The following is a 21,027-nucleotide window of genomic DNA, read 5'->3' as shown; positions in this document are numbered from 1 at the left end:
CATATTGTTGTCACTAATACAATACAGAATCTTCACTGTCTGAAACATTAATATGAACTGAGAGGCTTTTATGATCACATCAAGTTTGTAACACATCATGCTTTCCTTTGTTTTTTCTCGATGTGAAATGACAGTTAAATGATGCACTATAAGTCTGTGTCTGTGTTGTATTTTTCAGAAGGATAGAGAAGGCTCGGTGAAAAGTCTTCCACAGCAGAACATGGACAGTGACATCTGGGTGCCCGATTATGTGGCTCCGTCCTGGGTATGTTTACCCAACGATCAGCCCATCCTGGCTATCATCCGACCTGGAGAGACAGCACTGGAGGTTCTCAGCTCTGTCTGCAAGGTTTGGCAATTTTACATAACTAGGGATGGGGGTATCAGTATCAAAATATTGGTAAATCAATACTGACTCAGTACAATTGTACGTATCGATATTGTATATGTGCACATACCGATACTAATTAACATGTCTCATTGAAGCTCTTTTGTATACATAATATATCTCTTGAAATACCTTCACCTATAAGGTTAGACCAATATCGAAAAATTACCCAAAAATGACTTGGTATTGGAATGTAGCCAAAATTTTTATATCGCTGATCAATCACCCATAACTAGCCACTATGATGAAAAAAAGAGCATGTATTTATATAAGAAAATTGTACATTTTTATTTAAACTTTTCAATTTGTACCTTTCAGAGTAGTTATTGTAAACATTGTGTGACTTCATAGTACCAATAGCAGATTAGCAGATTAGATTTACTTATTATTTTTATAATAAGCAAATTATTTTAATGTAAATGTAATAAATGTTTTTAATAAATAAATTGCTCATCAAAATCATAATTAGTGATATATATTAAAAAAATAATACAATATCAAAAGTCTGAAGTGCTCTGTCTGTGGTAAGTCAATGTTAATGTTAACGTTCATTAGCATTTAATCATAGGTCAAAAGTACTTTTAGTCAAATACTTTTAGAACATCTATTTTTTGTGCTGTAAAAAATTCAATAATTTCAACCTATGCTGATTATATAATGGATGATGGATATAATTATTAAAACATGTAGAAGCCAATTTTAACAATGTTATAACTTATTCCCCACAGTCTCAGTTTAAAGTGTGACCTACTATATCTTGCCATCTAAATGTTCTTCTCAATCTGTTCTTTGCCTCTTCACTGAGAAATGTGATGCCATATAGACACTTTCCTCCTACTTAAGGCAGTCCCACATATACTGTTATATATAGGTTGGATGGTTGATTGATGTGTCTGTGGGCGTTGTGTACTGTATAAATGCCAGAAAGATGTCACAAGAACTGGAGCACTTAATGCACAGTTGTGTATGTGTTACATACTTTAACTTTACATGAAGAATACATTATCTGGTGCATCTGTGATGCTCTGCTTTTACTGGGGGATGTCATGTATGTGCTGTCCCTATACCTGACAGAACGACTACACTACGGTTACACACCCTTAACTTACACTGACTTTAGCTGATTTGACAGATATATGTATTTTAGGGAATTTTTAGGGAACACTTGAAGTAATGGATTTTTAATGGGTAACTAGTAATAAAACCAGTAATAAAAGGCATAATAAGCTATTTTACTTTATAATAACCACATTTTCCTTATTACTTATCCAAATACTCTATAGTAATTACTTCATTAGTATTATTAACATTAAAATATCTTTGAAATTTACTATTTTACTAAGAATTAGCTATTGTAATTTCATTTCATTTATTTTTATTCAGGCATGCAATTTCAACAAAGCATTTGAACAAAAATGCAGTTAAAGGGCCCATATTACAGTATTTTGTGGTCTGTCATAATGTTGTTTCCTCATCAAAAACATACCTGGAGGCTGAGTTCTTCTCTCAAATGGAAAATACTCCATCTTGTCATAGAATCCTTTGTATAATTTCAGCCCTGGAATTTCCAATTTCTGCTAAACAAAAGGTTAAAGGTAGCTGTTAACTTGAAAACTACCACCTCATGACATCACAAGATGAAACAGAGCATTTTGAGCTCTGGAGTTATAAACAGCTCAATAAAAAAGGATTACTCTAACATGTCTGAATGAAAAAAAACACAGTTCCAGAAATGTTTTTGATAAGGTAACAACATTCTAACATGGCTTAAAGCTCTCAAGAGTAAATTTTGTGTAATATAGGACCATTCAGTCAGCACATGGCTGAATAGTAATGTGGTAAACGATGTAATTTTAATTTATTGCATTTGTCCCGTTTCAGACCCACAAGCTTGAAACATCCAGCCATTACCTTCGATTAAAAGTTTGGGTTGATCACCAAATGCTCATCTATGTGCCAAAACTTGAAGAGGAAATTTCAGATGTGGTAAGAAATTATTTGTTTAAATGTAATATAATATATACCATATAATATATTCTTATGTCATTTAATACAATGGTTCATATGTAAACCTTTATCGCCTTGCATACTAGTTCATTGTCAGATACTTTTTCATTTGCATTTTGGGGTCATCACCTGATTATTAATTAATTTCTGACAGTTCTTGGCAAACACAAACGAGGCTTGTGCATGTTTGATGATTTTGTGTTGAATTCCCTGGATGCATAGACCACAGTTAGACAGTTACATAAATAATGCAAAGTTACTTCTTTAGTCTCTGTTTGTGTTTTTTTCTGTATTTAATTATTCAGTTTAGACATTTACAGCTGTTAGAAACAGTCTCTTTTCAACTATGTTTTGTGGGTGACACATTTAACCCCATTTCAAGCACATTCATTGTTGTAATCCGTTCTTTTATCTGTCTCTTTGATCATTCAGCCCACAACTATCTTTAGCCCATGGTAACACATCATTATATCTTTACCGAAAGTGAAATTGCACACTCAAGACTTCTGTTGCTTCATACACACAGCTGTGCCTATGCTCCTATTCACTGCGTCTCTCTGATCACCCACTCCCTTCACCCAGCGTCTTGACCTCACGACCTTCACGTTGCAATAGCTTTATTAAGGAGCCTGAATAAAACATGAATCCATTCTTTGTTAGAGCAATGACCTTGACTTTTTACAGGCCACAGTCACATGGTCGATTTTTCAGTGTTTACTGCCAATTAAATGTCTCTTTTTGTTGTCTTGTAGCTCTACAAAGAGATTGAAATCAGCCCAAAAGCTACAAAGGTGGTCTGCTTTGACAAATATGAGTCCTGCACTGCGGGATATGGTAAGCTTGAAGATTATTAATAGTATTACTTCAGTGGAATAAAACCTATTAGAAAATGAAATGCTTACTTGCATATATTCATATACTAATATTTTGGTAAATATGTGGTAATAATAGTAATATAATAATAAGAGATAAAAAAGACATTTTATTGATAATCCCTATGTCCCTGTCCTAATTATCATAATTACATTAAATAATTTAACATTTTGAAATATCATTTATCAATATTTCATTTTATTTGAGCAGTAAACATGAATAAATAAATAAATCAAAGCTCAGAAGAAGTTATCTGAAGTACAAATACCTGTATTATACCCGAGATTATACTACAGTAGATTTTTTGCACAATATTAGTCAATATGTAAGTCTTGGTCCACAGTGAGCTTTGAAAATAAATTGACTTCATAGATGTGTAAGCCCTCTTGACATAGATAGATCTGCTCCAGCCAGACCCTTATTACCAAATCAATTTGATTTTAGAAATTGGATTTTAGCCTGTCATGCTGCATTAAAATGAATGAAATATGGTAATTTTGTGTGGCTGTAATTGTTTCAGCATTGATACATTGAGGTCATGTAATGTAATATTGTCTTTCATAATTTGTGTTTGTAGGTTTTTCTGTAGCAGTGATTGATGAGGATGGAACCCAGCAGCTGCATATCACTGAAGTCAAACCTGATGGACTGGCAGCAGCTAAAGGTAAACAAAAAAATGTCTAAAATTATAATTTTACATTAATTTAAAATCATATAACTGTGCATTTCCATATTATATTACTATATTTCCTCACAAACATCTTGCAGCTGTTTAGTTGGGAATGGCACGCATGCTGGATAGTCATAACACCTATTTCAGTTGAACCAGTAATAGAGGCAAAATATTACAATATTGATAATTGTAAATGCAGTTATTTTTTAGATACCAACTGTTTGCATTGATTATTTATTATTTACTGCACACTAAGTAAATAACTTTACAAACAGACCCACTTTGACTTGATCAGCTATAATGATATGATCTTGCATTTAAAAGACAATAAATTATATTTATTGGATCTTTGTTGCAATTACAGCACACCAGAATGCCTCTTCACGGTCCCATAGCTCTTTGAAAATGGATGAATGCCTCATTTCTACCTGACCTGCTGACTACAGTTGTGTCAGTAGCTCTCTCTCCTCTCTGCACTGCACAGACCTAATAGACCTCAGAAATGGAAGGCTGCAGATAAAACACTAATGTACAGAAAATAGCACGCCCCAGGGTCAAAGCAAGGTTATTAAAGTGTGAGATCATAACCTCCCAGTGCCCCATTTGCAATGTAAAAGATGCGTGTTCAGCAGACTGCTCTACTGCCTGTTTTAAGTAAAGACATGTAGATAAAGCTTAAGCAAATGTTATGAGTAGTAATATTAGTTCACTGAATTGAAATGAGTAGATGAAGGGTGAAATATAATCTAACAAATCAGGATGCAGCCACTATGTATCTTTTTAGTAGGGGACTCACACCTTCTTCTTTCCATACAGATGGTAAATGGTAAAAATACATTTTGTTCTCAGTTTACTATCTCACGTCAAGTTCACTATGCCGCCCCCTGTTTGATGCGTCCAGTAAAAGCAACTAGACAAAGCTCTTTAATATTTTTGAACTAGCTGAATCACCAGTCAGCAGGCATAAATCTCCACTGGTTTGTAATCTGAGTTAAAGCAAATGAACTGGAAACTAAAACAAATGCTTAAGGGTTGAAGCAAGAAACCAGGCCAGTGCTGGACAAGCAGGCCCAAAGGCTCTTCTAGAATCTTTCTTTTTTCCTCTGTGTAATTCTCATCCCCAGCCTCTATACAAGTGCAAACATTGACATACAAACACATAGACACTCTATACTCTGCTTCTCCTCCACACTGTAGCATATGACCACAGGGTTTATCTCTAGTGCAATAAAGCCTGACAGTTCACATGGTAGACAAGTAGGTCATAACTGAAGGCTAAATGTAGGGCTATACATAAACCCGTGTACAGTTTAGAGCTATCCTTATTCACTATACCAGCCAACAGAGAATAAAAAAGATGTCAAGGATGTATAGTGTGCCAAAAACCTTGCTCCAGGCTAACAAATCTTCAGACCATTTGTCTTCATTTTGCATTACGAGCGAATGAACGCACTGACGAGATTTCTAAAGTGGCTGCCATGACCATTTAGCTTTATTGGCTAGTGTTAGCGGCTAATTGGTCAGCTGATCTAGTGGTAATTCTCAATTAGTGTGATAAAGAACAGGTGGTCAGTGTGGGAAGGGGCAAACTGGACCATAAACACAAACTACTGTTGATACTGGGCCTGTCTGATTTCTATACATGATGCATTTATTACCAAACCTGGACAAATATGAAGTAAATTTCTTTTTTATTGTATAGTCTTGTTAAGATACAAATTACCTGTCTGTTCAATATATAAAAACATCACAACATGTTTTATTTGCCATATTAATGCTATCTTATACATAATTTAGCTTAAAACATAAATTGCCTTTGTAGGTATTCGAGCGGGGGATGAGATCTTGTTCCTGAATGGTAAATCAGCGTGTGCTTTGGACATGGAGGACATGAGGGGTGCATTTGTGAACCAAGCAGTGTCCCTGACTCTGAGTGTCCTGCCACAGCTCGACCCCCGCACCGTCTGCCCTGCCCCACCTCGCCGCACGTACGGGGAGCAGGACACATCCACGGATATCTTCTCCCAGAGCCAAGGTATTTCCTGTCTTATAAGTTATAGATTTATAGAGGGATTGTCAAAGTGTGTCTCTTTGCGCTCTACTGCGCTTGTTTCCTGCAGAAAGAGCCACTGTTCTCTCTGGTACACAGGGTCTGGGGTTCATGTCTGTGTCTCGTAAGATTTCAGCGGATTTCAGGCTCTTCCGGGGTTTAGGTTAGTTGTATCAATCAGGTATGAGTCCGGCTACTCGTCATTTAAGCAGTCACCTGATTTAACATATATGGATTATTAAGATGTATCCCACTCACTAATGTTAGTTTAGCATCATAACTTATTTTATTGCACGGGGATAAACTGTTTTAGTGAAGTGACAACATCGCTAGCTAACGCTGCCCCCGCGCAGACAGCGGCGCTTTCTGCACTCAGGCTGCGCACGCATCCGCTGCGTTGATAAACAAACAATCCTTCTACGTTTATCCAGGTTAAGTTTATTTGTTTTGGTTGTTTTCATAAAGGGAAAAGAGGGTGACAAATTTTTCTCTTTAAAATTAGTATGAATGTAAAAGATATGGACACAATTTTTATGTCCACATTATGTTGATAAATGTAACCCTGGGAGATCTAATCCACAGTCTCATTGATCTCATTGAGGCAGCAGAAGTAACCACTCTGCCACCCTCGTATAGAATTGTCAGACATACTTAAGGTTTAGACTAAGATGGTTAGAGTCTTGTTGAAATGAACATAAGAAATATCAAATTAACAACCTGAATTTATCTTACATTTCCATAAAAAAAAAAAAAACTTAAAAGGGTAATCCCTGGTGATATCTCAGTTGAACATTGCTTGCAAAAATTAAGATGAGTCTTTGTGAGGGTTTTAGCTAAATTGTCAGGTAGATAGTCCATGGGGATTACTTTTAGAAGATTATGATCAAGAAGCACCTTGATGTTGCCACATTACTTACATAGTAAGGTGTATAGCATCTTTATTAAAGCCCAAAGTCATAGAGCATACTCCCTCAAGGTCGTCTCCTCAATCTTTCGAGTGTGTTGCCTATTTTGTTTTGGTTTGTTGTTTTTTTCTCTACACAAATGCCTATAAACTACAGGTAAAGATGAACAGGATTTGAGTAATTATGCATAGCTCTTGTCTTATGCTAGTTAGCTTTCCCTTGACCTCCCCTCTTTATCTGTTCAAGGGCACCATTTGTATTCCTGGTAAATTGGGGTCTCGTGTTGCATGGGCTGACAAGCTGCTGTTGTTTATACAAGGACTCAGTGCAGTATGAATATTAATATGAATCCTTGAGCTGTGTGGACCTGTCATTGCACCAGAGAGCGCCATATGTAAGGGTCACAGCCACTCAGAGAGGTTAGAGATGTTATCAAGCTGAAGGGTGAATCACAACGTGCCTTCAAAGCAAAGGACATTTTGTAATCACTGATCCTGAAGATAAAATCCTCTTGAACATAGTGTATGCTCCGTGCTCCTATCTATTTTCTTCTGGTGTCTTTCTGGTGTTCTGAAAATGGCCTGTTTGAGTAAGGAAAAAGTTTTTTGTTTTTTTTGTTTTTTTTAAATATGTGCATATATGTCCTACTGTGTTAACCTGTTGAGGAACTACAGACTTATGTGTAATGTTTTATGTTATAAATACATTTTTTTAGACAGGTTTTGAAGAGGTGGCCATGTCCCTCAGAATAGAGTTTAATCAATGTACAATTTAACCAATTGTACTTTTTAAAAAATTTGTTATTTGATTAATGGTCTGGCCCTACCCTGAAATGTAATTGAACATACAGTTAAAATAATTGTCTTTTTACAGAGGATATTCTGGATGAAGTCTCAGGACTGACAGTGGAGAGCCCTAATGAAACCTTGGACTCATCTCTCCAACTCCAGAGCCCCTCAGATCCAGATGATCCAGCCTGCATAACAATGGGACAGAGGGTAAGAATACCGGCAAAATAAACATTCTACTATATACTATACTATATAAAAAATAGGCACCTCAATACAGGCCAAATCTAATGTACAGAGAAAAGCAGCTTACCAGGGGAGCTCTGTGAAGATTGGAACCATCATAAATAATTACCCACAGGATGAGAAGCAGCTCTGCATGGTATTGCATTTCTAGAGTTCACGACCTCTTCATATGCACGTTTGAAGTAGCTGATTATTTGCATGATAGTGTTTCAGTGCGTTGACAGGGTTGTTTGTCATATGCTTGAGCTGTTGGATACATTTCACTTATGCTGCTTTGATATACCTCTCTTAAAGAAAAAAAAATGCCCATGATTAGTGACAGACCACAAATAATGATGTTATGTATTTAAACATAATCACCCAGAACAGTCTCAGTTTAAGAAATTGCTGCAGATTTTAGTTTTAGCAACTAATTTGATAATATTACCTCTTATGAAGTTTTAATCCCTCCTGTAAGTGTGTATTACTGATAGTGATTGTAATCTTCAAATATTTATAATAATTCAAACTAATAATAACTAATTAATAAAATAGTAAATATTAAAATGTATATATTTGAGATTTGAACTGCTTACACATTCTTCATTATACTTCCATCACATTCAATTTATTGCGTATATGGACATCTGGTTGTGTGTTTTACCATTAGCACCAACATATGGCCTGATTTTTTATTTTTTTTATGTTGAGAACAGCTGTTTTTGTGTAACAGATTTGGCTCTGTCTATTGTTCCTGTTGTTGAGTTCATAAACAGTTGTCTATAGCATAGGTGTGAGGCTAGAGACAGACAGGTGCAGCAAAGAGCATCCCAAACTGCATCACTTTGTAATTACACCAGTGTCTGTTCTGATCAGGGTCAGACCTGCGATGGCAGTGTCGCCCCGTTTCCTTTGGTTACGCCTGTCACATCCATTACCACAGCAATGGCTGACGAGCAGTAACAACCGGAAACAATTATTTTTGTTCCTGTCGATATCCCGTTCTAAAATGAGGAATGGGAAAAGCTACTGCCACTGTCCTGTCTCTGCTTGTGTCACTGAGCTTCAGTCTCAAAGCAGGGCAAACAAATTGTATCAGATACAGTCTAGACGCAGTACATTGAATATTAGTGACTCTAATGTGTTTTAATTTTTTTTATTGTTTACTTGATAGGAACAGGTTCAGAAAACATAAATTAACATGCTGTGATGTGATGCTGGTCATCGTTTATAGCCTTGGCTGATTTGCAACACCAGTTAGTGGGCTTTTGATTTTGAATTAATGAATGACTGAAGGTTAGAAATTTATCAAATTGATGTTATATAATACAATGACAATGAAGCTGTGAAGAAAATGTTCTATTGTTTTCTAGTGAATGAACAGCTATTTGGGGCAATTCTGTGTGGGGTTTTCCTGGAGTTCTCCCTTTATCATGAATGACAGGTTGCATATGGGAAATGTTCCAGTAGAAGCAGCACGTTTTGTCAGTAGGACTTTTTCAGCTAAAGCAAATAGTATAGTGTGCAATTTGATTACTGTTCTTGTACTGTAATATAGTCATTGTATTGGTAGTTGGTACCTATCCTTGCAATGAAAAAAAACTCTATTTTAACTCTATTTTAAAAAATTTAAATGTTGTAAGTTTTTTTTCCTTGTCCTTTTTCTTACCCTTCACTCAAACCCCCTGTTGTCTTTTCCATAAATGACTTGCGAGCACCATTGTCTCTCCAAACAGCACAGCTTGTCTAACTCTCCATCCTCCAGTAAACCATGACTCAAGCCTGAAGCACATCCATTGTCTTCAAGTTCTCCCTCATATTCCTTGGGACCCCTTCATTGTAAAATTTCATGTCTTTTCCCTTTTTTATAACATCCCATTGTTTCACCACCAGTCCCTAGTTTGGTGAAGTCTGGACTTGCATTTTACCTCATTTTCGTGTGCACCCGCGGTCACATGCTGTTGAGATTGAAGAAAAACACTCAAAGTGGGACATTTTTAATTATCTGCACATTCTAATTACTCCATTCTCCACAGTGATCCACATCATTTAGAGGAGATAAATGGATGTCTGGCTCGCCTCGGGAAACAGGAAGGTTCATTATTGTAGACAAAGCCTGGGCCCACCTCTTTAGTATGATAAACCCAACACAGAATAAAACAATGATTGCCGGGGATAACAGTCATTATAGAGACAGTGGTTTTGGTTTTAGATTGAAACACCAGGAGGAAATGTTTTGATTGTTATGAACATTTTTGACAAGGTCTGTAAGTGCCAAGGACAAAGTGGTTAATTTTAGTTTGGATTCAATTCATTGTTTAAAATGAGAGCCTTAGGAGTTTTAAGAGTTGACTCTTATTTGTCTTTGTGGCGTCTATTAGACTTTATTATGTCTTTTTATAAATCTTCCTAGACCTTGCATTGGTACTGTTTTCTCTATATTTATTATTGAATTGAAAGGCATTATTTTTGTTGCTGTGCATTTGTTAATGGTTTGATTCCTCTCATTCATGGGTTTTGCTCAGTTGCATGTTCTGAGGTTTTCTGTAATTTCTTGTGTCTACCACTAGATGGAGTGCTGCACTAATTTGTAAAGTCAGCGTCATACAACAGCAGAGGCCATGACAAACTCATTTTTAATTATAATAATGATAATTTGAACAAACTACAAATTACTTTTTTCATTTTTATTTTTTCATTATTTGAGAAATGTCTCAAGTTAAAAAAAAAAAAACTGGAAGTGGTATATATACATTTTCAATTATAGCATAGCATGTTATTGTGCACATATCCAACTGCTTTAAACTGCTGTTTCTCTACCTATTCTTTGCTTTGTCAGATGCTGTATCCCATCCAGTCTTTATTTTCCAGAGCTATTTCCAAACTGACATTCACAAGTGCGAGCCTGCCCCAGTCTAAGGAGCAAAATGAATTCAGGTTATCTGAAGTGTCTAGCTAAATCAAATAGTATTTCTGCGACAACAGAATGATGTGTCAAGCATGGATTAACTCACTGTAATATGTGGTTAATTCAGCAGTGGGTGTATAGAACAGGTTGGTGCATGCTATGAAGCCCCTCCTCTTCACTCACTGTTCTATACATGCCGTAATTGGTATGTACCATTTCCAAGCAGAAGCTTCATTCAGTCATTTTTTGGAAATGGCGTGGTACGTTGGTTATCTAGAAAGGCTGTATTTCTGGAATGGCTTGTCAGTGACAGGTGCAATTTGTGGACTTCCCTTGATAAAGAAGAGCCTAGTCAGGGAATCTTGACTCTCATTTGAAAACAACCTGGAGATTTTTCTGCCACATTGATGTTTTTTATTTTATTAGTTCTTGAGTACTTTTTTGTTTATCTTTTTTTTGTTTTAAATCTTTTTGCTAGACTGGCAACTTATTAAGAACAAACAGACTGACTCCTGCTCTTTTTTCTGCTGGACATTGCCTCATTCCTGACCCCGCCCCCTCTCTCTCTCAAGAACCCTACTTTAGATCTTGTTTTTTATGTTGTAATCCTATCTGCTGCATTTGCTGCATCTACACACCTGGACTGCAAAGTGGGATTCTCCTTAAGAAATTACATGTTGACAAGACTTTTTTGCTTCAAAAATCAGTGAAGTAATTTTGATGGACTTCCAGCCTTTTAGCTCAGTTTTCATTCGTTTAACTGCATATTTCTTCTTCTCCATTACATTTGAGGAGAAAGAAAGATAGCTATTTTAGTGACAAATGGCTTTTACAGAATCGGCATTGCAAGAATCTTGATACCTGCCTTGTCTTTGACCTTTCTTTGTCCCAAGTCGACATGTCGATGTTTCGGAAGAGCAGATTTTCCAAATTCAAACGCTCGACCGAGTCCATCTATGAGGCGTTACAGCTGGTGAGCCCTGATCCTTTCTCTTTGGCTTTGATATGAGATTGAGGTGTGTGGATATAGGGACCAGTGTTGCCAATATACTGACAGTTTGCAGAGTATTTTGGCCTAATTTAGACACTTAGATGACTGGATAAATTGTCAAGTACCAATAAGTGAGTTGTGTTGGATAGCAGAGGATAATATAGTATCAATGTTTACAGTAACTACAGTGCGTATTCATTTTTTTACAACTGTGATATAATTTAGTCATTCTGAAACATTTACAGATACCATGAGTTTGCTTATCTAGATCGACGTGTGTGTATATGGCTAATTATCAACCCTGTAGTATGTGTACATTTTTTTTTCTTTCATCACTGCATCCAGGTATTCTTAAATAATCTTTCATTCATCCCCAGTGTGGACAGTATTGACACTGTTGTATGAAGTGTTTACAGGTCTTTTGATTTGTAATTTGCTTTTGATTTCATAAAAATCTACTGATTCAGGTGCAAATGTTACAAATTACAACTTTTTTACTCTATTACACCATTATAATTATTATTTAAACTGACACTTGTATGTTTATTTAATGGTGTATTTATTTGTCTTCTAATATGCTATTTGTTGGTGGCCCAAGATAAACTTGTTTGCTGCTCTAGTGGTTAGACTAGTTTGGATACCACAGTGGAAAGAAATGTTTGTCATTGGTGCAAAAAAGCTGTGAAATCAGCAAAAACAGTCTCCCAGCTGCTGAAGCCTAACTGTCAACAAATGGCAACAGTTTGTTATCATGCATTAGAAACACATTTAGTCAAATAGATACTTGATTTTACATACAGTGGCGAGGAGAAAATTCAGTTTGTCGACTGGACAAAAGTTAGTTTTGCAGCTCATCCAAGCTGCTTCTTCAGTTCAGCTTGGATGAGCTGCGAACCGTCTTCAACCAAACTAACTTTTGTCCAGTCGACAAGCTGAATTTTCTCCTCACCATGGATTCTAGCTGGACGACTGAGGTATTCTTTATATACAGTGGTATTCCTGCCATTGAGTGTTCTTTATTTACAGTCTGTGGGTCTACAGACAATTTCAAACATGCACAAAATAAAGTTCTGTGGGATATACAGTATACAGTACGACAATTGCATCAAATTATTCGCTATCATTAGTCCAACAGAAAACAGAAACAGAAAATTGACAAAAAGTACAGATCCACATCAACTTAGCACTTAGCAGTAGTACTTTAAAAAAAAAAAAAAAAAACTTTTTACTTCTCTCAAAGCTCAGTATTTTGTATTCTAGTACTTGTTTTGATCTTAACTACAAAACAAGAACATGATTCATTTTTCTTTATTGAGTGAAAATTATAGTCAAAGAAGAGGACATAGTTAGAGTCCTTAAATCAAGCCTTCGGTTACTAACACTGCAGGTCTGCTCTTGCTTGGTACTTCCTTGGTATTTTCTGCACTTACACTTTGAGGGTGCAGTTATTGAAAGAATGTGTGCTGTAATTTCCAGTCAGCTTTATGCTTCCATACCAAATCACTGAAGTCATGATATTCCCCACACAAAACTGTGAGATTTAAGTCATGTTAGAATGGTGTTACTTCCTCAAAAACATACCTGGAGTTGAGTTTTGCTTCATTCACACATGTTTGAGTAACCATATATTATTAGTCTGTTTACATCTCCAAAGCTCTAAATGCTCTGTTCCACCTTGTGATGTCATGAAGCGATAGTTTTCAAGTTAACAGCTACATTTTACCTTTTGTTTAGTAGAGATTGGCAATTCCATGGCTGAAAATAGCGATTCTAGTGAAGGTGTATGGAGTTTAAAACAAAGTGTATTACCACATTACATCTTAAGGTGGAACAGAGTGTTTTCGGTTTGAAAGAAGAACTCAGTCTAAATATCCAGGGTTTGTGTGTTTAACATATGTAGATGGCAGAAAATAAGTCCAGGTATGTTTTTGATGAGGAAACAACATTATATCATAGATCAGAAAATAGTAACAGTACTAATGTATTGCGACTAGTATTATTATTTTCTGCAACTTCAACAAATTTATTACTCAACATTTTTACCTAATTTTTCTCCCCAGAGCTCAGAGCAGGTGATTGGTTTCTGCCGCAGTCTCAACGACATAAACACTCCTGAAGCTTCTTCCTCGTCATCCTCATCCTCCTCGCTGTCCCCTAGTCCAGTCTCCGCTGCCCCACCTGCTGTTGGCACGGCAACCCAGAAACAGCTCACACACGCAGACAAACTCCGCAAGGTCATCAATGAACTGGTGGACACTGAGAAAACTTATGTCAAAGTCAGTACAAGCAAAAGTTAATTCTCATTCACACATGTAATTATTTATTTTAATTTAAGGCATTTGACTCATTTTTATGTTCTTTAGGATCTCAGGTTCCTCATAGATTGTTACTTAAAGCCTTTGCAGAAAGACAGCATCCTAACACAAGATGAGGTACTTCTCAACCCTTTGTGTATAGAAATAAAAAAACAAACTAAACAATAACATAGTGACAACATAATATAATTAAATTATTAAGGATCCTGACTGAAAACCTCGTGTCTGTTTTGTGTAGTTGGATGTCTTGTTTGGAAACCTTGGAGAGATGGTGGATTTCCAAGTGGAATTTCTCCGTACTTTGGAGGACGGGATCAGATTGGTTCCAGATTTGGACTGTCTGGAAAGAGTGGAGCACTTTAAGGTTTTCATTTTTATGTGGTTATAAGTTACACGTTAATATTAGTAATATTAATATTAGTCACTATTAGTTGCAAATTAGTTCTGACAATGGACTGAACTTGTCTTATACAAATCAATGTGTTTGTTTTTGTATTCTACAGAAAGTTCTGTTTTCTCTGGGAGGATCTTTCTTGTATTATGCTGATCGCTTCAAAATCTACAGCGCCTTCTGTGCCAGCCATACCAAAGTCCCTAAAGTCCTGGCCAAAGGTAAAAAAGAAACAGGCAAATACTACTTGACTCAACATGCATGCATTTGTGAAATATTTTCAACATAATGTTAAGTTAATCAAACAACAATAAAGTAATGATATTGATCAATCATGGTCACAATTTAACACAAGCCAAGGTAAACGAGAGAAAGTAGTCAATAGTGAGGGTGGCATATTGTGTAACCTTTTGCCAAAATCAGTATAAGGGCTCATGATTCTTTTTTTTTTTTTTTTTTTTTTTTAGCAAAAACTGATCCCGATTTCAAAGCCTTCCTGGCTGAGAGAAACCCCAGACAGCAGCATTCGTCCACCCTGGAGTCATACCTGATCAAACCCATTCAGAGGGTCCTTAAATACCCCCTACTGCTGAGGGAGCTGTACTCTTTGACTGACCCAGACAGTGAGGAGCACTATCATCTGGATGGTAACACATTTATTTGTTTAATTAGTTTACTTACTCGATAAATATCTATACATTTTAACTTTATCATCTATTTGGTGATCACAGTTGCAATGAAAGCCATGAACAAAGTGGCAAGTCACATCAACGAAATGCAAAAGCTGCATGAAGAATATGGAGCAGTGTTTGATCAGCTCATCAGTGAACAGACAGCCAATAAAAAAGTGGTAAGCACTTACGATATTTGTTGTATGTAATAACCATACAACCTTTAATTATAAGTTAAATCAATGTTATTGTTTATTCAAGGTTCCTGACCTCTCAATGGGAGATCTGCTTCTCCACTCCACAGTGAGCTGGATCAATGCTCCATCCACTTTGGTCAAGAGTAAAAAGGACCCAGAGTTGGCTGCTTTTGGTAAGGATCTACTTAACAACTGCATATATCAGATAAATAAGATAAATTTATAAAGTTATGTATATGTATTCATGGTGTATGTGTATTTCTACTTAGTTGGTAGTGAATAATACATTTGTATGTTGAAACATTACACTTGCACAATGGAATTACAAATTACAAAATTACAAAAAAAAGAAAAAGTAATTTATAAAAAAAGGAAAATAAAAATAAATAAAAGTAGACATATGAGTAATATAGGTACAAAAAAAAGAAAAGAAATGAAGCTTACCAATATGTAAGTAAATTGCAAGGAAACATATGGTTAAAGCTATTACTCAAAAAAGTATCGATTGTGCATTATTTGTATGTTGAACACAGTACCGTTGAAGTATTCTAATTTATACCTAAATCAGATTTTTGCTGTGTCATTTGTGCTTCATTATCAAATACATATGGGGTAAATGATGTTGAACACAACCTGGTGCATGACTGCACAGTTATGTAACTCTGACAATCCTGCCAGCACGAGGATTTCAGATGAACAGATGAGACCCGTGATAATCTCAGAGTATAGAACACTAAACCTGTGTAGAGAACATGGTGTGAATAGAGTATAACATTTCAGTTAGCTTCTCGTTATGGACATGCTTCTGTTTAGTCAGAATTATGAACAATTTTCTGTTTAATCCAACAAAAGTGTAATAGTTCTGCTATAATATACATAAACATACTTTGTTATTTTTTTATGTATTGTAATAGTTACCTGTCATTTATCATGTTCCTTACCTGGCTGATCACTAAATTATGTATGTGGAGTCTCATGTCTTAACAGTTGATAATGATCATAACTTACTAAGCAATTAGTTTTACAACTTTTTTTTTCTTCTTCTTTGTCCCGATAGTATTCAAAACAGCCGTTGTTTTTGTCTACAAGGAATCATCCAAGCACAGGAAGAAAATTGTAAGTAAATTCCTGTATTTCTTTGAACAGCTCTCATTGAATATGCGATCTACAGTGCACTAGTATTTGATAGTTATACAGTGCCCTCTGCTGTCACATTGATGTATTGCACCCCTCTTTCATTTTTCAGGGTACGTCTCACCGAGCCTCCGTCAACGAAGACAAGGTTCCTTTCCGATTCCGTCACATGATCTCAACTGACACTTTGCAAGTTCGTGTACCTGCAAGTAAGTTCATTTTAGGATTCCTCAGAAGAATTTGAGAAGCCAAGCCTCTCTTACAGTCAAGTACATCTCTTGATACATCATTCTGGACAAATCTATTATTTAGCTGATTTTTTGCATCCAATTATTGCAGCATCTGGCCTCTCTAAAGCATGAAATGTAGAAATAAACATAATTTTTCACACCCACTGTCTTTCTGCTTCATAACACTCTTAGTCATCTCCATGCTGTCTGCTCTAAGATCCTCTTTTTTAAAGGAAAAATACTTGTTACATTATAGATCATATCTGTCTTCTTCAGATTCTGAGGGCACAGCCATGTGTGAAATTGTCCACACCAGGTCCGAATCTGAGGGAAGACCAGAAACAACTTTTCAACTCTGCTGCCGGTAAGATAAAGATAACATGTTTTTATATTGCATTTTAAGTATTTCTAATATCTTAAAAATCTTATGTAGTAGTGGAAGTTTTGGGGGCCAGGACTCTCAAGATCTAGAATGTGTATAATTACTCCACAATTCAGTATAAATACAGTTACACTTTGTCTATGCTGCAGTTCTCCGGAGAGTAAGAAGGACTTCCTGAAAGCCGTGCACTCCACAATCAGAGAGAAACGCCGGCTACAGCTTCTCAAAACTGAGTCTCTGCCTCTGAACCAACAGTATGTCCCGTTTGGAGGGAAACGCTTGTGTGTACTGAAAGCACGGCCATCCATGACCAAAGCAGGTAAAATCATCAAATTCAGTGCTGCAAGTATGGCTTAGGAAAGAAAATTTGTGAATAAGGAAATACCATAACCATAGCTGATATAACATCTAATCTAATTAACATTAAACATATTAAACATAAACTAAACCAGATCTAATCACTTTGAATTATTACCCCCAAAAAACAGCATTATGAGTATGGAAAAACTGCATGATATGAATTACATTTGTAAAAATGGCTTCTAATATAATCTCTGTAAATTGTATTTTTCAGCCTCTGCTCCAACTCGAACTCTCAGAAAACTGGTGAGAAACCGCTTCACTATTGATACGGACCTCATCTTCCATGGCAACAACAACAGTCAAGATTCTGATCCTTCAGACCCCTCCAACCCTACTTCTTGCTTGATGCCTTCCCAGCATGCACTTCTTCAGCCCCGCAAACCTCAGGGAGAGGACACAGACCGATGGGTAGAGGAACAATTTAACTTGGGGTCCTATGAAGAGCAAGCGACTGTCACTCAAGTCAAAGAAACAGACATTTTGAGTGATGATGACGAATATTGCAAGTCTGTGAGGCCAGCATCTACAGAGCCTACTGATTTGGAGGCAAAAATGAATGAACTTGACATAGAAACAGAAAGAAACTGCAATGATGCTGGGCAAATGAACTCGATAAGCTCTTGCAGTGTTGCTTTGTCCCATTCTCCCACCCTGTCATTAAAGGTTGCACCCCGAAAGCAGTGTGCAGTGGAGGAGGCAACCAATATGGACCATAAAATAATTTGGGTGAGGCGAGATGATCGCTGCAATGGTGATGTCTTCTGAATAATTATTATAAGTTGAACATTGCTTAACCAACAGGTTGAACAAAAAACAAGCTTTAAAGTAAAACTATTTAAAACTAGAGGAAGACCTGTGTACTGCATTCCCATTTACTTATATCCCTGGTCTGACAATCCCACATGTACAGGGAGTTAACCAAATTGGTTCCAACAAAATAGAAGCTTAACTTTTATTTTGTTGGGACCAGTTTGAAGACACAAGTTGTTTTGTTACACTCTACTATCTCACATTATCCTTGTATGCGACTATGTGAACAGCTGCACTGCATGTTTACGCCAATACAAAGTGCACATACTGAAACAAAAGCACCTAAACGTAGGCAGCTAATGCATAAACACTGATGATTCTGGCCAAAAGATGTATATTTTTCCACACAAAATGATGGTGTTTTATTTTTCGGACTCAGAAACTGTTTGTATTGGAGCACCCAAGGGCTGTGTTACTGACTTTCTCATCAGGGGCGTCTGGCTCAGCACCACTCTGCAGCAGATGGTGAAATCCAACTAGCTTTATCGTGATTTAATTGAGTTAACTTAATATCGGCTGCACATTGCTTTGTAAAGGCAAGCGGACAATGTTGTGCCATTAACCTTGTCTACAAAATGTGTTGCAGCTCACTTTGTCTCCTAGAATACCTTTTTAACAATATAGTTTGGACAATATATAGTCTACTTATTTAATATACGCCTTTTTACTGTATTTTTACACTAATGATGAGATTCCCAGTGTTATAAACTGTTTGTAAATTGTAAATGGTGCCATAACTCTTAAAGCAACACTGTGTAACTTTTTTTTTTTTTTACCTGAAACTTGGTCTACAGTGTTGATAACATCCACTGGTCCCATAACACAGTTACAATCAATGCATCAATAAGCTACAGTGGCTTTGGGGACATAGGCTTTTGTATTATTTATTCATTTCCTCATCGTCACTTAATTATATACTGTATACTGTACTAATTAATGGTGTGTTCCTTTTGTTGCCACAGCTGCCCTGGGACAAGCCAAAAAAAACATCATTGCTAGTTTATGGCCTATTCAAATGCCATCTAACAGGCAATCAAGCTAAATTTGATTGGAGAGGTGTCTTGCCCAAGGGCACAAAGGTCATTTGAGCTGGGGATACTATCAAACAACTCCAGTGTTACCACAGTAGCTTCTAATGTATTATTATGGCAAATTTACTATGTGCTTATTTTCTGTCTCCATTTCATGAACTTCAATAATAACTTGACTCTGAACTTATCATGAGTTTCAGGTTGGATATTTAGTTGCAGAAAGTTACATAGTGTTGTTTTAAGATGGATGAGCTTGTGTCATATGAATGTCTAATGTCCATTTTGTGTTACGGAAATCTTCTCATTGCTCTGTTGTTGTGCTTACTTGTTGTCTTTATTCTGAATGCCGTTATGATTACCTATCACTATCCTGTTTTACTTGAATTTTCTTTGTTTTTAAGAAACTATTTGACCGGAGCCATGCTAGTGACTGTACTGTAGATGGAAATTCAATCATGCAGTTTACCCATAGCCCTTAAACCTTTTCCATAGTATCAGACAATGTCACAACTTTTCAGGAATGCCAGCGCAACACCTGTAACGTTATTTCTCCTGCATTTCCCCTTGTGACCACCAGGCTGCGCTGTTTCACTGTATTGTCACCACATGCTCACAGCCTTGCACCTTAATGGATGTATTCAACAGCACTTAATATCCAACTTTAACAGGGGATTCACGCAAGGAGAGATCAACTTTTGGGGGGATGCTGTTGTGATGTTGAACTTATAGATTTTAGCTTCCTGTCTCATGACCCAGACTGTGAGGTACAATCTCCTTAGAGGCAATATCCTGTGAGAAATTTGACCTTTTTGTACTTTGAGAAAACTGTTCGTACAACCGCTGTGGAGTGTCATTTTTACGTCAAAATAAATTTTATAAAGCGATCTGATGTGCATGACTTTCTTCTGTTCTCATAGGCCTGCATTTTGTTTAGTTAGTCCATACTGTTGTGAAAAACGTATTTTTGTTTGCATCCTTTTAGTATTCATGTCAGGTTTGGTGTTTTTGCTCAAGGAAGAAGCTGGATGGTCATTTTGTGAGTTAATTAAGATTGTCCATAGGCACTTTGTCCAGAGTCCAGCAGGTTAGTTTTTGGCGCGTTGAGTCATTTGGCCCCCAGTATTTTAATTCATTGCCTTTGTGATAAACAAAATATCACTGCTGACGACAATATATCCAAATGTCAAACTAAATTGAGGTCCGATATCTGTTTAATTACTTAGAAGGGGTGTTTCGGTTGGGGTGATCTTGTAATTATAAACTAGGGAGATTTCCATATCATGCCCCTATTTCCTTTATTCAAGAACTGGATTTGAGTGGAGCAGTCCCGGTCAGAATCTGATAAAGACCTCCGTGGTAGCGAGGGGAGTTAATCTCACATCTGCCCTGTAACCTGAAGATTATTCCTCTCATCTGGACCGGTGTTGCCAATCCATCTGCCCACAATCCACGCGCAAACTCTGCCAAGAACAGTGCGAGGACAAGTAATGGAAATTGAAAGTTCTTGATTTCAATGTAAAAGCAAGAAGCCTATAGCCCACCAAGATTGTCAAGAGAGTGAAAAGGTTTGCATAAAAAGTGAACAATCTCGATTCTAGTTCACATGGAAGGAGCCTAAGAAAACAGTACCCCATCAAATATGACGATCTTTTATTTTGAATGTACCAAAGATGTAGGCCTAAGTGGTTTGAGGAA

At 36.6% G+C, this 21,027-nt stretch overlaps 1 protein-coding gene across 4 annotated transcripts in view; it reads left to right on the top strand.

The window, feature by feature from the left end:
- The window catches only part of LOC110158501 (rho guanine nucleotide exchange factor TIAM1-like), a 52,960-nt gene extending 32,743 nt beyond the window's left edge, over positions 1 to 20,217 (top strand). For 2 of the 4 annotated variants that reach the window (XM_055148613.1, XM_055148614.1), the window contains 18 exons: positions 179 to 349; positions 2,270 to 2,374; positions 3,148 to 3,229; positions 3,846 to 3,932; positions 5,764 to 5,976; positions 7,770 to 7,894; positions 13,869 to 14,084; positions 14,172 to 14,240; positions 14,362 to 14,487; positions 14,627 to 14,735; positions 14,982 to 15,161; positions 15,246 to 15,364; positions 15,447 to 15,555; positions 16,440 to 16,498; positions 16,629 to 16,725; positions 17,023 to 17,110; positions 17,278 to 17,447; positions 17,703 to 20,217. In XM_055148613.1, coding sequence (XP_055004588.1) covers positions 179 to 349; positions 2,270 to 2,374; positions 3,148 to 3,229; positions 3,846 to 3,932; positions 5,764 to 5,976; positions 7,770 to 7,894; positions 13,869 to 14,084; positions 14,172 to 14,240; positions 14,362 to 14,487; positions 14,627 to 14,735; positions 14,982 to 15,161; positions 15,246 to 15,364; positions 15,447 to 15,555; positions 16,440 to 16,498; positions 16,629 to 16,725; positions 17,023 to 17,110; positions 17,278 to 17,447; positions 17,703 to 18,256 — 2,679 coding nt within the window. In that variant the 3' untranslated portion in view covers positions 18,257 to 20,217. Of the gene's footprint in view, positions 1 to 178; positions 350 to 2,269; positions 2,375 to 3,147; positions 3,230 to 3,845; positions 3,933 to 5,763; positions 5,977 to 7,769; positions 7,895 to 11,573; positions 11,791 to 13,868; positions 14,085 to 14,171; positions 14,241 to 14,361; positions 14,488 to 14,626; positions 14,736 to 14,981; positions 15,162 to 15,245; positions 15,365 to 15,446; positions 15,556 to 16,439; positions 16,499 to 16,628; positions 16,726 to 17,022; positions 17,111 to 17,277; positions 17,448 to 17,702 lie in introns of those variants that run through there. The other 2 variants (XM_055148616.1, XM_055148615.1) reach the window with 2 other exon arrangements.
- Positions 20,218 to 21,027: the final 810 nt, after the last annotated feature.

The sequence above is a fragment of the Boleophthalmus pectinirostris genome, unplaced genomic scaffold (genome assembly GCF_026225935.1).
Source record: "Boleophthalmus pectinirostris isolate CB_2022bp ecotype Guang Dong unplaced genomic scaffold, ASM2622593v1 HiC_scaffold_12, whole genome shotgun sequence".
NCBI lineage: Eukaryota > Metazoa > Chordata > Actinopteri > Gobiiformes > Gobiidae > Boleophthalmus > Boleophthalmus pectinirostris.
This window is presented reverse-complemented; position numbering and strand designations above follow the sequence as displayed.